Source organism: Herpailurus yagouaroundi, unplaced genomic scaffold (assembly GCF_014898765.1).
Source record: "Herpailurus yagouaroundi ecotype Mexico unplaced genomic scaffold, PumYag 194, whole genome shotgun sequence".
Taxonomy (NCBI): domain Eukaryota; kingdom Metazoa; phylum Chordata; class Mammalia; order Carnivora; family Felidae; genus Herpailurus; species Herpailurus yagouaroundi.
The window spans coordinates 9,209,241-9,225,970 of record NW_024412425.1 but is presented as its reverse complement, the minus strand read 5'-3'; the positions used below and the strand labels follow the sequence as shown (position 1 = coordinate 9,225,970).

The window sequence follows — 16,730 nt, the reverse complement described above, 5'->3', positions numbered from 1 at the left end:
CCCATTCCTGGTCACATCCAGGTCACCCTTCCCCAGGCCACTTTCTGCTGACTTTGGTTTGGGTTTATCATTTTTTTTTTTTTTTAAACCTCCACATTTTTAAGTGTACAGTTCAGTGGAATTAAGTGTATTTCCATTGTTGTGAAACATCTCCAGGATTCTTTTCATCTTGCAAAACAAACTCTACACCCATTAAATAACAACTCTGGGCAACCACTTTTCTACTTTCTGTCTCTATGAATTTTACTACTTGGAAGTGCCTCGTGTAAGTGGAGCCATGCTGTATATTTGTGACTGGCTTATTTCACTGAGCATAAATGTCTCCAAGGTTCATCCATGTTATAGCAGGATTTCCTTCCTTTCTGTGGCAGAACAGTCTTCTGTTGCACATTTTGTCCACCCATCGATGGACACTTCTACCTCTTGACTATTGTGAATACCACTTGGAGACCCTGCTTTCAGTTGTTCTGCTATACACCCAGGAATGGGATTCCTGGATCATATGGTATTTCTATTTTTAATTTCTCGAAGAACCTCCATCCTCTTTTCCTTAGTGCTCCACCAACTTATATTTCCAGCAACAGTGTGCCAGGGTTTCAACTTCTCTGCATCCTTGCCAACACTTGTTATTGCCTGGGGTTTCGGGGCTTTTTTTTTTTTTAAATAGAAGCCACCCTCATGAGTGTGAAGTTCCATCCTGTCCCTCTTTATTCAGAGATCTAGATCTTGAACACTTTTGAAATGCTGTGTGATGTCTGCATATATAGTGTCACACACCAGTCAGCAGGTTGCTTTTTCCACTCACCGTTTGATGTTGACCCACATAGATTGGCTGAGTCATAGTTACAGCTGACAGTATTCCCTTGTACGAGTGGACCTGGCTATTGGGCCTGTTCCCCTGCTGCTGTTCCCCTGCTGCTAGACATCTCTCTTGTCTCCACTGCAGGCACTACATTCACTGCATTTGGTGGTCTCTTTCTACTGAGCTCTGAGCTCTTCCGGTGCAGCCATCATCCAGCCCATCCCAGGGTCCCAGCATGCAGCCCAAGGGCTGGAGGGTGGCCTCTGGAATTTTGCCAGGCTATCCACAGCAGGGACCCAGTAATCAGTCCTGGCAGGAGAGCCCCAGGCTGTCACCAATAATCAGCTAGGTTTGCAACACACAGCCAAGATTAGCAACCTAAAAATAGTTGTTCTTTCGTAAGGTGGTGTGGGCAGCGCTTCTCAGGATGCCTTGTGGTCTGAAGGGGGCACGTGGTATGTGACTCAGGGGGCCGAGCACCCCTCTTGTGCAGTGTGTCCGACCCCCATACGGGGCCCTGCTGTAGCTTCCCACAAGCGGTCTGACATACAGAACTGCACTGTGGTGACCCAGAAATACCACATGTGTGATCAGCTTGGCCAGGGTCATGCTGTGTGTGCCTGTACACATGGTGCTGGCAGTGACATCAGCTGTTACCTGCTTCCTCTTCAGAAGTAAGAGCTAACTCATGCACGGTGGTTGTCTGGGAGCTTCGGAAAGGTCCCTTTGTTCACTAGCGACTTACAAAACACTTAGCACTGTTCCAAGCACTGGGGATACTGTAGCAAACAAGAAAAGGCTCCTACTCTCATGCAGCTTACAACTGAGTGAGGAAAATAGAAAACACATAAGCAAGTGATAGATAGACAAGAAAATATAAAGTCCTAATAAGTCCTGTAAAAAAAAACCAAAACAGGGTAACATCTTCGAGAAAGGGTCAGCAAACTTTTTCTGTAAAGGGCCAGAGAGTAAATATTTTAGGCTTTATGGCCTATAGTCTCTGTCACCACTAGTCATCCCTGCCTTTGCAGCATGAAAGCAGCCACAGACAATTGTAAATGAATGAGAGTGACCATGTTCCAATAAAACTTTAGTACAAAAACAGGCCATGGGCCAGACTTGGCCCTCAAGCCATAGTTTGCCAACCTTGTCCTGGGTCTGGGGAGAAGCTACCTGAGCTGGGGTTGTCAGACACCCTTTCTGAAGGGAGATAAGAGCTGAGAGGTCTCAGGAGGGAGTCACAGGAGGGAGCCAGCATGGGAGAGCCTATCTCAGGCAGGCATGATAGCGCCTTGCTGCAGATTCAATGGGGTAGCTGTGTAGTGAGAAGCAGGCAGCCTCTGGCTCAGTGTGAGAAAAATGGCGGAGCTTGCTTATGGGCTGAATGTTGGAGGTACAGGAAAGAGGAAATTCAAGGATGAGTCCTAGATTTGGGTGAATGGTTCTGTTTATGGAAAAGAAGAAAAGCTGGAGGAAAAAGCTGGGTTTGTGTTGGGCATGTTGAATTCGAGGACCTTTTCTTAGATGAGCGGGTGAGAAATCACGTGAGCAGGTGGACACCCACAGCTCAGAGAGAAACCAGGACCGGAGGCTTGACCTGGGGAGTCAGTAGTGTTTGGGTGGTCTTCAAAGCCATGAGTCTGGAGGATCAGGGGAATATGTGTGGACAGAGCACAGGGGGCCTGCATGAGACCTGGGCCACTGACATTTTGTGCTTGGCAGGGGAGGACAGAGTGGGCCTCACACTCCACGGAGGAAGGCACTGTCTCCCGGGGTACAAGCTCTGGGCCCCCTACTTACTCACAGAGCCTCACTTTCCCTCCTGTCAATGCGGGATTCTACCTCCTAGGATTGGTGTGAGGATTAAATAAGATGTTCATGCTTGACGTGCAGAAAGCACTCAGCACATGGTACCTGTGATGATGGCAGTGGTGACCACTGAGCTCACAGGCTGTGTGAGTGGGTTGCAGGTCTGTGATGGTTTGGCTTGATGGATGGGGGAGTCAGTGGTGGGTTAGGTATGCAGACCCCCATGGCCTGGCACTTGGTGTCCTGGTACATGCACCTGTGCCCTTCCACCTGGGGCAGGCCCAACGTGCCAGGTCCTCGGTGCCCCTGGAAGCCCCTGATGGGAGTTGGGGCTCAACTGGGGCGGTCAGCGCTGAGACGTGTTCTACCCTGTATCCCAAGGCTCCCCAGGGAATCGAGCCCCTACTGCCCACAGTGGTAGCCTGGTGCAGCCACACGTCCCATCCCCAGCCGACTTCCTCATGCCCCTCACGGGGGAATCCCCCTTCATCTCTCCATAGCTAAGAGTTGGCTTCTGGGACACCGAGTTTGGTTGGTTGGGTGGCTGTCTAGGCCCTCTGGGTCGCAGTAGGGTAATGAGTGGCTTGTCTGGCTGGGTGGGTTCAGTGAGTTGGCGGGGTGGGCAGTGTGGTCCCACCACCACTCCCCCCCCGCCCCCACCTCCCGCTCCCTGCTTACCGCCGGCTGTGCCGGGCAAACTGATGCCTCCCTCACCTGCTGCTCCTCCCACAGCCAGGCTGCCAGAGAAGATGGTGGATTACCTGGCCAACACGGAGATCAACAGCCAGCGCATCGCCGCGGTCGAGAGCTGCTTCGGGGCATCCGGGCAGCCCCTGGCCCTGCCAGGCCGGGTGCTGCTGGGCGAGGGCGTGCTGACCAAGGAGTGCCGCAAGAAGGCCAAACCGCGCATCTTCTTCCTCTTCAATGACATCCTGGTGTACGGCAGCATCGTGCTCAACAAGCGCAAGTACCGCAGCCAGCATATCATTCCACTGGAGGAGGTGACGCTGGAGCCGCTGCCCGAGACCCTGCAGGCCAAGAACCGCTGGATGATCAAGACGGCCAAGAAGTCCTTCGTGGTGTCGGCCGCCTCCACCACGGAGCGCCAGGAGTGGATCAGCCACATCGAGGAGTGCGTGCGGCGGCAGCTGCTGGCCACGGGCCGCCAGCCCAGCACGGAGCACGCGGCGCCCTGGATCCCCGACAAGGCCACAGACATCTGCATGCGCTGCACGCAGACGCGCTTCTCGGCCCTCACGCGGCGCCACCACTGCCGCAAGTGCGGCTTCGTGGTCTGTGCCGAGTGCTCCCGAGAGCGCTTCCTCCTGCCGCGCCTGTCGCCCAAGCCCCTGCGCGTCTGCAGCCTCTGCTACCGCGAGCTGGCCGCCCAGAAGCGGAAGGAGGAGGAGGAGGAGGAGGAGCAGAGCGTGGGGTCCCCCCGGCAGCCGGCCTACCTGGCCGGGGCCATCTGCGGAGCATCCAGCGGGGACGATGATGACTCTGACGAGGACAAGGAGGGCAGTGGGGACGGCGACTGGCCCAGCCACGTGGAGTTCTACGCCTCCGGCGTCTCCTGGTCGTCCTTCCACAGCTGACCTGAATCTGCAGCTGTGCGGGGGGGCCTCCCGGGTCCCTTCTGCATCCAGTCAGACTCCATTGCCCGTGCTCCTGAGAGAACAGAGTTCCCAGACTGCCCAGCAGCCCCCAGGACCCTGCCCCGTGGGTGGCAGGCGCAGTGGGAATGGCTCTTTCTCTCTCGGCCCCCAGTGCCTTTGGGCTGGACATTGGCAGCCTTCTGCTCCACTTCAGGTAATTCTCTTTCCAGTTAGCAAACTCAAACACTTCGGCCTCTTGGGAACAAATTTATTTCTCAGCCCTGTGAGCTGTAGCCCCAGATGACCCCTTGAACTAGACAACCCCGGGTACCTGTCAGGACCAGAGGGAAGGTAGGACTGGAGCGAGGTCCCCTGTTCTCTGAGGATGTGCACCACAGCACCTGGCCCTGGGACAAGCACACCCCCAGGGAAGACTGGGAGCCCTAGAAACCACGGTCTGCCCGTGCACCTTGCTGAGGCCCACCGGCCTGGGTGGCTGGGCCTTGTCAGGCCAGGCGTGTGGGCTCACCTTGAGCCAGGCAAGAGAGCCATGCTCCGAGTACCCACCAGGCTTGGTGCAGCCTGACTCCTGGGGGTCCAGGGCAGTCTGCCCAGGCCTCTGGCCCCATCTCACCTCTGTCCAGCTGTCCAAGAGTCTGATGCCTCTCAGTCCAGCCCTCCTCTCTCCCTGTGGCTGGGGAAGGCAGCGTTTTCTGTTAGGACTCTTCACTGCAAGTGACAGAAACCCTACCCAGACTGATTTAACAATAAAAAGAACGCTTATGGACTTGTGTGGTCAAAAAGTTCAGGAGGATTTTGCTTCAGACATGGCTCGTGAGGGGCTGAAACCATGCTGGTGGCAAGTGTCAACAATTGTGTACCACGCTGGGTGTTCCTGGGAACACTGGCAGCATAGTGGGGTCAGACATTCACACCACGTGGATGTGTTCTTGGCTGGTTCCCAAGGAAACCTCGCCATCCATCTGGGTACTCTAACCATGGCCCAGCACCTGTAGCCCTGCTCACTTGGTGTGAGTCATCTAAGTGGATGGACAGCGAGTAAACACGGAGCCACTTGTCCAGCTCTGCCTGGGCCTTCCAGGCTCAAAGCTCTCCCATGTGGCCTCCTGCCTGGCCTGCTCCTGGGGGTCGTGTCACTGAGTGGGAGAGCCCCAAGTGCAGCGACTGGCCTTGCTCAGAGCGAGTGTGTTGGGACTGGAGCTTGAAGGCCAGCCTCCTGATGCCTGGCCTGCAGCTGGCCATAGGGTCATGGGTCCTTTGATGGTCTCCTGCATTTGCTTCTGCCCTGTGGCAGAAGAGGGGAAGATCACTGTCAGCTAGAAGTAGTGACTCTGGGGGAAGGAAAGCATCCCCTAGCCCTCATGGCACAGTGGGCTCTGGCCAGGATCAGAGGTCTCAACCCCATTATCTGGGCTCCAGGCCCTAGGTGAAGAATTGCCCTCTGCCAGTTCTCAAATCCTCACGTGCAAATAGAATCCTGAGGGTCTGATTAGAATGCCACCTCTGATTTGGCAGGTCGCTGGATCCCAGGGACGGCAAGCCTCCAGCCCAGTGAGGGAGGATAGAAGAGGTAAAGTGTGAGGCACCGGGGCCTGCCTATGGCCTTTCTGTGCAGGCAGAGGGAGCAGGTGGGAGAGGGTCAGAGGTACTTCTGAGAACGTGTTGGTTTTCAAGCCCTTGGTCTCCCTGAGCCACACAAACTGGTCCAGGTTGGTTCTGCCTGGGCGGAGGGCTCAGGGCAGGACACATCACAGGATGAGAGACAACTTCCTAAAGACAGATCAGATACCCTCTCACAGCCAGGCCAGGCAGCCCCATCCCTTCACCCCAGAGCTGGTGCTAGGGCGGGGAGTGCCCAGCTCCAGCCACTGGCCTCTTGATCACAGCCGCACTCTCCTGGAGCCTCCCTTGCCTGGTAGAGGGGAGTAGAAGCAGCAGGGGCAGCATTCACTTGGACAGGAAGGATGCCTGCAATGGATCCTGGGCACTGCCAGCCTTCTCTACAGGTGCCTGACACGGGGGCACAGAGCACAAGACCCAGGCATGCAGGGCAGGTAACCAAGGTCCATGCCTTCCTCACCAGGGCTGGGCAAGTGGTGCCTTGTCCCTCAACCTGGGACCCTTAGACCTGCTCTCCTTGTACCTCCCCCCACCCAGGACTGGGAGAGGGTGGCTGCTTCCCTGAGCCCCAAGGTGTTAGGTACCACCTGTAAGGACCCAAGGGCCCGAGTGGCCAGCAACCTTTGGAGGGCTTTCATTCATGCAGATTCATTGCTCTGTGCCATGCCAGGTGCTGAGGACACAGCTGTGAGTAACACAAGGTCCCCACTCTTAAGGTTTCTCCTCTGGCGGAGGAGACAGGCACAGAAGCTGGTGCTGTAGGTCCTAGTATGTGCTGTGATGGGACAGGGACTGAGGTATGACATAGTGGGCAGGTGGAGGGCAGCACGCCACAGAGGCAAGCTCCCTGTGATTGGTGAGAGTGTCAGCAATGCCATCTGGGGAGATGGTGTTCCAGTCAGAGGGAATGACAAGTGCAAAGGCCCTGAGGAGGAGAGGAGTCCATGTGTTCTGGATCAGCATGGCTGGATTGAGGGCAGAGAGGAGGCAGGACCAGCTCGGATGTGCCGAGAGCCACTGGAACCTTCAGCAGGGCAGCACGTCTGCTCTCGGCTTTCAAGAGCTTGCCCTGACAGCTGTGTGCAGATGGCTGAGGCAGAGAGAGGGGCTGTACAGCCCCCCAGACCCCTAGGATCCCTGAGACAAGGAACTAGGTTCCACTGAGGCCTCATCTGCCTGTGGTGGTGGGTGGCAGACAGCTGGCCTTGGCTGTCTCCATCTCTTCCTAAAGAGCCGGCCCCTCCCCTGTTCTACAGGATGTTCTGGATGACTGCAGATGGTGCATCAGGAAGCTAAATAAATGCCATGGGCTGAACTTTGCCCTGGGCCAGTGAGGTCGAGTGATGACCAGTGCCCCTGGCCACTAAAGCACACAGGGGAATGTGTTGGGAGGAAGCAGGGCCTCTCAGAAAAGAAGATCTGGGCCCAAGAAGAGAAGGGGATGCCTCAAGAGACCCCATCTCTCACTCTTTTACGTCTGCTCCCCTCCAGAGACAACCTTGTCAGCCTGGCTTGGGTCAAGGGTCAGGCCAGGCCCTGCTTCCAGCCACCCCCGCCCCAGGCTGTTCTGAAAAGAGGCTTGCTGTCCACCAGGCTGCTGGGTTCTGCGTTCTCTCACCTGCCTCCCCAACAGGTGTGGTCCTGAAAAGCTCTGGAGTTGCCCCAAGCTAAGGCCACACAACTGACCCTCGCCCTTGGCTACCACTCCACCCCCACACATGCAGGAGGTCAGGAGTCCTCAGGCTGAATCGATGCCTCTGCTCTTCACAATGTTCCCTTTCCCCAGAATGAAGCTTGAGGTCTGGCTGCAGGACTGGGTCTGCTGGGCCTACGTCCCAGCCTTCCCTCTCTCCTGGGGCTTCGCTTACAAGGCCTGGCAAGGGCACGGGAACCGGCTGTCCTGCCAGCCAAGTGCTCCCGTCTACCGCCTGGGAATCCTTCCTCCCAGCTGCGCGTGGACTCGGAGTGCCTGCCAGAGGCTGATCGTTCAGCCCGGGGAGGGGCCTCTCTTGCCCCTCCTCCTGGAAGACGGAGATGGGCCAGGGGAGGTTCTGAGGACCAGGCCCATGCCTATGAGGAGCACTGGAGCCCCCCCACCACCTCAGCATTGCCTGAAGCGCCCTTGTGGCATCAGCCCTGACAGAAGTCGCTCCAGGTGGAAAGTGGAGTCTCAGCAGTGACCTCATGGCATTTGGGGACTGACTGACAGGCAGGCCCGTTAGAGTTTGACCTGCCCCTGGGCAGGGATGCGGTGCTCCTGAAGGACTCTGAGGATACTGAGGGAGGCCTCTGCGGGCAGTAAGCCAGTGACCCCTCCCTGGAAGTTTTGACTATTGGGATTTTTAGGTGCTGAGTCTTCTTAAATAGGGCCCACCTGCATGGGTACTGGGCACAATTGCCAGAAGCAGGGAGTCAGGCAGGGGGTTGACAGGACCGGAGGAATCTTATCCCTCCTTGATGATGGTGGGGGCAGTGGTACTGGTGCTGGTGGTGACAGCACGTGCCACTTTCTGAGAGCTGTCTCTCAGTAAGCCATCTATCAGCATCAGTCTCAGGAAGGCAGAGCCAGGTTACATAAGGCCATCCTGAGTCTGAAGGGGATGTGGCCTGAGTCCTGAGAGAAGGATAGACAAAGCCAGGAGCCAGAGCTCCCAGAACAGCTGTGTGATCAGGGAGGGCTTCCTGGAGAGGGTGGTGTTTGGTTGAGCCTCAAGGAAGTCATGACTTTATCAGAAAGGATGGTAATCTCCATTAGGACTGGAACTCTGGGTCGTTTTATTAACTGCCCTCCTGTCCCTGGCACTGAACATTTGTTGGTTAAATAAATGAATCAAGTAAGAAATGGGGTTGAAGGCAGGGCAGAAGGGATAATAATGAAATGGTCATTGAACCTCACCTCTGGAGCCTCCAGTCAAGGTGCTGGATGAGAATTGTTGGCCCTGGCCTCTTTCTGGAGGGTTGGGGACCAGCACTTCCCCCCAAACACTGACCTCTGCCCTATCAGCAGGGGCAGGAAGTTCCTTTCCACCCCCTTCCAGGCAGAGCTTTCTGGAGATGTGATGTTAAGACCAGTTTGCAGGGGGACATCATTCAGGCTGGCATCAGAGGATTTCAGCTGGCCGGGCCTCTCCCCTGCCTCAGCCTGTTCTTGAGGACTCAGCTAGAAAGAGGATGCAGGGGACATCAGGGCCACTGCTGGACTCAGCTACCGGGCCGACTAGGAGTGACTGCAAGGCTGACCCAGTTCTCAGCCAGGATCCTGGAGCTCGTAGGCCATTCTTGCAAACTGAGGCAGCCACTTCTGCTGGCCTGCCTCTGACCCGGCCTTGCAGGAAGTAACCCTCCTGAGGGCTGTGGGCAGGGGAGAGGCCGCCTCTGAGTCGGGCTTTTCACACCTGGCACCAGCATGCTCTGGGCTGTCTTCCTGCCTGTCTCTGCACCCAGGCTCCCATGTCCGAGGGGAGGTAGCCCACGAAGGGGCCCACCCCCTCGACGCGTATGCTCTGCCTTAGCCCTGAGCAGGTTCAGAGACCTGTGCCGGGATTTCAGATGTTGGGGCTGGGTCCACGAGCCACAGGAGGAATTCTGCGTCACCAAACCCAACAGAACCAGACCCCAGGCTTCTCTTCTCTGACTTTGCCGACTCTGAACCCAGCATCTGCCTTTGTCCGTGAATTTGGGCCTCCCTGTGGACCCCAGTGCTGCTGCCACCTCTGCTCTGCAGCCTTCCTGGTTGTCCCAGGGCAGCATTGACTGTCCCATCCACGCTCCCAGAGCACCTGCAGCCTCTGCTGTGGCTCCCACCCTCCACCTGTCACGAGGTGTCTGAGTAGGCCTGTGCCCACCAAAGATGGCCTTGGAGTCCAGGCTGCTTGAGGGCAGGGGGACCACTCATTCACCATTCACCTACAGCCCTCACGTTCTCGGCAGAGTTCTGCAGATGCCTTTCTTTGAAGGTGGCCTTGTGACTTCCCCTAGCTCATGGAGGATGATGGCAAGATAATGGGGTCACTGGGGCCTCAGAGCCCCTGTGTCCGAAACTGACTCCACCGGCTTCCCCTAACCAGCTAATCCTGTCTCCACTGGTGCCTGTACCCAGGCCTTTGAGACAGACACTGGGGGGGTCTCCTGACCCTTCCCTTTCCTGTCCCCCCACTCTTGTACCTTTCCAGGCAAGCCGGGCCCAAACTGAGGGAGCCTGTGGTGCATGGGGGGCACCGAAGGAGCTCCTTTAGGGCCCTGGGGGGAGTAGTTCAGGCAAGACCACAGAGGGGCATGGGCCAGACCCCACAAGATAGTCTTTATCCCAGCAGAGAGGGAGCCCTGTGCACACACGTGCACACACACACACCTTCCACCCCTCTCAGCCTCCCTCCTAGTTTCCCAAACTCCCCATGTCAAAGCCTCAGACTAGCTTTGGAGCAGTGTGCAAGGGAGGAATAGGGAGTAAGGACGGTTGCGGGGAGGGTGTCACACAAGGAGAGTGAAAACCCAGGGAGGCTCTCAGGAGCAGCTCATGTTTCCTTCACTGTTTGGGCAGGGAATCTGAGGCCCCAGGGGCAGGTGCACCCCTGACATGAGTCAGAGTCAGTGCCAGATGAGAGGCTGTGGCCAGAGCATTGTCCCATGTCCCTCCCAGAGTCCTGTCTCCTGCCAGCTCCCTTCACCACCACAGAGCCCAGCTCTGACTGAAATGTTCCAATGCAGAAAACAGCAAGGCAGGCGGGCAGGCAGGGAGGGAGAGAAGAGGGGTGGGCGAAGACCAAGCCAGATATTTCTGGGCAAAAACAAGGGGAAATTTCAATCCCTGGAGTGTCACTTCAGGGGGTCCGGCCAAATGTTTTGACCCCAAAGAACAGACTTTCCGGAGAACGGTTTCTGCCCACTGTGGCTCCAAGTTGGGAGGGAGAGGAGTCGGGTGCCTGAAGCCAGTGCTGGTGCTGCCCATTCTTTCTCTGCATAGCTGGATTTAACAGGACCCCTGGGTGTCCACAGCAACACCCAGGGCTGTAGACACCCAGGGTTCCAGGATTCTGGAACCACACACACACACACACACACACACCCCACAAGTTTTCCTTTGTGTGTACAAAAGGAAACTTTATGCGGTTTGCAAATTGCCAACATTCTTAAAATGCCAAAATGCCTTCCTTTGTATTCCAACCAAGCCTCCTGGGGTCCCCACCCCCACCCAAGAAGTAGATGAACCCTCTCAGCCTTGGCCCAAGCCAGCCACTTGCTAATCTCTTTCCCCAGGCTTGGGCTGGAGCTGGCCTAAAAGAGTGGAGTCAAGGCAAAGGAGCTCAGTGAGAGGGAGTCTGGGCGGGGGCTGGGATGCAGTCATCACCCCCAAGACAGGCCCAGGCTCCCCACATCTTCTGTTCTGCACTTGTGTCCTCACCTTGAAACACTGGCCTGCTCACAGCTCCTTGCCCCCTGCTGCTGCAGTGGGTTCATGGGGTGGTGGGTGCCCATGGCTCACCTGTGCACACGTTTCTCCTTCGGGTGCTCACACTCTGGTGTTTCCTGGAGTGAAGTAATACAATTGTATATATTGGTCTCTACTCCCAATTCCTGGCACAGAGCTCCTGAATACCTTGGAATTTCCCAGGTGACAGGAGTGTCTTATGTCCTAATGCAGTACTTAGTGGACAAGACCAAGCCATGATTAGAAGCTTGGAACTTTCGGTCCCACTCCTCATTCTCCAGGAAGGGGAGAAAGACCAGAAACTGAGTTAATTATCAGTCACGATGATGGTTCCATAAAACACCCGGAAGTATGGGTTCAGAGAGACTCTGGGCTGGTGAACACGTAGAACTGCTGGAAGGGAGGTGCGCTGGGGAAGGGGGAAGGTCCACACCCCTTACCACGTACTTGCCCTACACATCTCTTCACCTGGCTGGTCATCTGTGTCCTTTATCATATCCTTTATAGTAAACCAGTAAATGTTTTTCACCGAGTCCTGTGAGCTGTTTTGGCAAATTGTCAAACCCAAGGAGGGGCATCATGGGAACCCTGACCCAGGTGACACCCTGGGACTTGTGATCGGCGTCGGAAGTGGGGGCAGTCTTGTCCATGGCATTTGCACTAACTCCAGGGGGACAAGGTCAGAACTGAATTGAATTGTAGGACACCCAGCTGGTTGTGGGGAATCTCTCAGTGTGGGGGAGAATCCCCACATGTGCTGTCAGAAGTGTTGTGAGTGTGATAGGGCCATGAGAATAAAGGCGGTCACAGGCGTGTTTCTCACACACCCCTGGGGAAGCCCTCTTCCTTACTTTTGGCCACGGGCTTTAGTACAGCTGAGCCATCCACATCCTGGCTCTAGGAGTGGGCACAGGACCCGGGTCTGGACAACCAGCACAATCGGGAGGCCTGAGGGGACATACTGAGGGCTGTGAGGGTCCATATCCACGTCTCCCACCTGCACAGAGAGGAGTGGCCCTGAGTCACGTGGCAGGGAGTGGCAGCCCGGCTCTCAGGAGGGCCCAGGGAAAGGGAATGGGGCCCATATTCATCCTACAATGAGGCTGTGGCAAAGACAGTGTGCAGATTTCAATTCAATTAGGGAGAAACCCACCCAATGATGAACAGCTCCGAGATATGAAAACAGAGCATTCAAAAGCACAATGGACACAGTGATTGTTTCCTTTATTCAAGTCACAGACAAAGCGACATCTCACTCAGGCAGCCTCAATGTCTCACAAGCTGATTATCACATGAGTCAAAACTCTGAGGAACAAACATAATTCAGATGCAAACCTGATTTGGGGAAACAAAGCCCATCCAGTCCCCGTCAAGTTAGGACAACAATGACACAGAGACACCGAGCTCAGCAAGGATGTACTTTCTGAGAGTACCATGTCCTCCACTGTTCAGTCCAGGGTATGTTGAGCATCGATCTCCTCTCCAAAGGTCAAGGAGTAAGCAGTTAGGAAAATCAATATGTCTTCAGAGCAGTACAAGGAGGAAATTAGCATGGGGCGGGACATGAAGTTCAGAAGTGGGGGCAGTTGGCCACCTGGGGTACCCGCTGGGACCTTTGGGTTTTTTATCGAAGTCTAAGCTACATCCAGTAAAGTGCGCAGATCTTAAGTGTTCAGCTCAGACTCCACACACACACACACACACGGGTGGCCCACACGAGCAGCACCAAGGTCAAGATACAGAGCATCTCCAGCACCCAGAAGCCTCCCTCAGATTCTTCCAAGGGTCCCTGCCTCCGAGGGACTGGTGTTCACGTAAGTTTTCCCCTGTTTTTTTTTTTTAACTTCATATAGATAGAATCATAGTCTAAGTTTTTGTTGTTGTTGTTCAGACTTCTTTGCTCAAATTCTGTCTGTAGGACTCTCCATGTTGTTGTAAGCATCTGTCTGTACTTGGTGTTTTGCATTGTGGTGGAATATTCTATTTGGTGGGCCCTCCACAACCGTATGTCCTCTCTACTGTGGATGGGCATTTGGGTTGTTTACAGTTCCAGGTCGTCACGAAAAAAGGGGCCATGACCATTCCGTAGACGTCTTTGGTGGACGAAGCTCTCATTTCTGTCAAGGGTATGGTTGGGGTGGCAGTGCTGGGCCACGGGACATACATACGTGCAGCTTTAGCACATGCTGCCCGGCTGTCCCCTGCAGTGGTTGAGCCGGTTTGCACCCCCCAGCAGATGTGGGCTGCAGACGCTCCACACCTCACCAGCCTCACCAGCACTGCGTTCTGTAGGGCTCTCTCACTGCAGCGACTCTGGGGAGTCACCTGGAATGCAGCCTGACTCCGGAGCTCACCTCAGCGGGCTCGTGGGATGTGGCCTTTCCTTGTGCTCAGGAGAAGCCGGTGTGGGAGACTGAGGTGGTGCTGGTGTTGGGCCTGCACGTGAGATGGAAAATGAAACCCCAAGGAAGCCCATCGGTGTGATTTTTATTCATTCATTCAACAAGAGCCCCTTGAGTACCTATAGCACTGGGGATACAGCTGTGGAGCTGTATCCTTCCGCTCGCAGAGCTCACACTCGTGTAGAGAGACAGACCACAAGCACAACTGGAAAATATATTATACTCTTTCATACCTCTGGGGTCTTTTCCAGCACTAGGAATATTCCCAACCAAGAGGGGTGCACTATGGAGGCACTCGGCCTGCCCCTTGTTAGTTCAGCTCTGTTGACGAGCCTTTTTTCATTTGGTTTCTGAAGAGATAATCTCAACACCCTTCTCCTTGATGTAGATCCTGTAATAATGGAGTATCTGAGAAGGATTGAGTGTACAGATAACAACACAGAGAGGGGGGTGGTGAGAGCTGGGTGGCTACAATTTCAGATCGAGTGCCCAGACAAGGCGTCACTGAAAAGGTGTACTTGGGTCAAGACCTGAAGGAAGTGAGGCAGATATTTGGGAGAAGAACATCCCGGGCAGAGGAAGCAACAAGTGCAAACGCCCTGGGGTGGAGATGTCCCCAGGCTGGTGGAGGAGCACGGAGGAGGCCGGTGTGGCTGGCAGAGCGAGAGAAGGGGAGAGCTGCTGGAGATGTCCAAAGCTGGGGAGACGGAGCAGGGCCCTGGAGGCATCGTAAGGACTTTGGCTTTGCATGGAGTGACATAACAGGAGTCACGGGAGGTGTTTCAGCAGAGAAGCACACCTGACTCACCTTTTAGCAGGACCACTGGCTGCCACGGACTGGACTCATGGGGGCCGGGAGGGCAACCTGGGAGCCGCTAAGGAGGTGGGAGGTGATGATGGCTGGCACCAGGCTCCGTGCAGAGGTGCTAAGACATTAAATACTGATATATTTGCAGGTGGGACCAACAGAATCTGCCAGTGCATTGGATACAGGGTGTGAGGAAAGAGGTCAGTGCAGCTGCAAGCGTGAAGCTCCTGGTTTGTGAGACAGAGAAGGCTGGGGCCAGCCACCAACCAGTGGTGGTTGTCTGTCGTGGTTTCTGAGCGGAGAGTGTGGGTATCCGGAGCTCAGTTTCGGCATGTAAAGTTGGAGACTGAATGCAAAGTTGTACGGGAAGGACTAGAGCGCAGGCAAGAGTCCGGGCTGACAAACGCTGTTGCACACGTGGACAACCCCACAGGACAGACCGGAGGCTAGAGCCGCGGAGGTGGAGGTGGAGATTGGGGAGCAGCCGGCCAGGCCGGAGGAGGGCCTGGAGAGCGCGGCAGCCGGCAGGGGGCCCAGCCGTGCCAGACGCTGCCCACGGGGGTCATCGGGTGGCACGAGGACCAAGAGCCAGCCTGTGTTCAGTAATGTGGATGTCACGTGAAGTGGTCGACTACAATGTGGCTGCTGTGACAGGAGAACATTTAGTGGGGTGGTAGGAGCAGAGGCCTGCTGGAAAGCACCCGGAGAACAGAGCCAAACTGGTGAAGTCATCTGAAGAATTCCATTGCAAAGGGGAAGAGAAACGCCGCAGTGGCTAGAGATGGAAGAGGTGCTTTATGTATGTGTATATATATATATGTTCATGTTTATTCATTTTTGAGAGATAGAGCGCAAGTGGGGGAGGGGCAGAGAGAGAGAGGGGGAGACACAGAATCAGAAGCAGGCTCCAGGCTCCGAGCTGTCGGCACAGGGCCCAACGCGGGGCTCGAACCCCCAAACCGTGAGATCATGACCTGAGCCAAATTTGGTCGCTTAACCGACTGAGCCACCCAGCCGCTCCCAGAGGTGCTTTTTAAACAGCTTTATTGGGATATAATTCACATCCCATAAAATCTCTCTGCCCTTTAAAGTTTGCTGTTCAGTGATTGCTAGTATATTCACAAGATTGTGCACCCGTTCCCACTATCTAATTCCAGGAGATTTTCACCACGCCAGAGTGGAACCCCACACCCACGAGTGTTCACTGCCCGTTCTCCCCTCCCCCGGCCCCTAACAACCACCCATTTGCCTTCAGTCTCTATTCTGGACATTCCACACAAGTGGAATCGTACAATATGTGGTCTTTTGCAACTGGCTTCTCCCACTTCGCATCTTCCCACGTTCATCCCTGTTGTAGCATGTATCGGTATATAATTCCTTTTTATTGCTGAATAACATCCCATCGCATGTTTCAGACAATGTACATACCGCATTTTGTGTATCCATTCATCAGCTGACAGACACCTAGGTTGTTAACCCTTTTTGATTCTTATGAATAATGCTGCTAATGGACATTCACATACAGGTTTTTGTGTGGACATGTTTTCAGTTCTCTGGGGTATATACCTAGGAGTAGAATTGCTGGGTCATATGGTAACTCTATGTTTAATATTTTGGGGAACTGACAAACTGTTGTCCAAAGTGGCTGCACCATTTTATGTTCCCACCTGCAATATATAAATGTTCCAATTTCTTCCCAATCTCATCAACACTTGTTATTGCCTTTTTTATTGTAACCATCAGAGTAGGGGAGAAGTGGCATCTCATTGTTGTTTTGATGACTAATGATGTTGAGCACCTTCTCATGTGCTTATTGGCCATCTGGATATCTTTTTTGGAGAAATGTCTATTCAAATCCTTTGCACATTTTTTTAATTGGGTTGTTTGTCTCTTTGTTTTCGAGTTCCAAGAGCTCTTTATATATTCTAGATACTAGTCCCTTATCAGATACATGGTTTGTAATTATTTTCTCCCATCCTGTGTTATTTTTTTTCACTTTCTTGATGGTGTCCTTTGAAATACAAAAGTTTTTAATCTTGATGAAGTCCCATTTATCAATTTCTTTTTGTCATTTGTTGTTTTTGTGTCATGTCTAAGAAACCATTGACTCATACAAGATCATAAAGAGTTATTCCCATGTTTTTATTTAAGAAATGATCTATTTTGAGTTAATTTTTTATATGGTATCAGATGGGGGACTGCCCACCTTCATTTTTTATACAGTTGTCCCACAACCATCTGTTGA

At 54.2% G+C, this 16,730-nt stretch overlaps 1 protein-coding gene across 5 annotated transcripts in view; it reads left to right on the top strand.

Annotated features, from left to right (window-relative positions):
- Positions 1-16,730, top strand: part of PLEKHF1 (pleckstrin homology and FYVE domain containing 1) — a 37,195-nt gene that overhangs the window by 16,636 nt on the left and 3,829 nt on the right. For 4 of the 5 annotated variants that reach the window (XM_040445594.1, XM_040445595.1, XM_040445596.1 and 1 more), the window contains exon 2: positions 3,344-4,994. In XM_040445594.1, the coding sequence (XP_040301528.1) occupies positions 3,361-4,206 (846 nt within the window). In that variant the 5' untranslated portion in view covers positions 3,344-3,360 and the 3' untranslated portion in view covers positions 4,207-4,994. Of the gene's footprint in view, positions 1-3,343; positions 4,995-16,730 lie in introns of those variants that run through there. The other variant, XR_005781571.1, reaches the window with a different exon arrangement.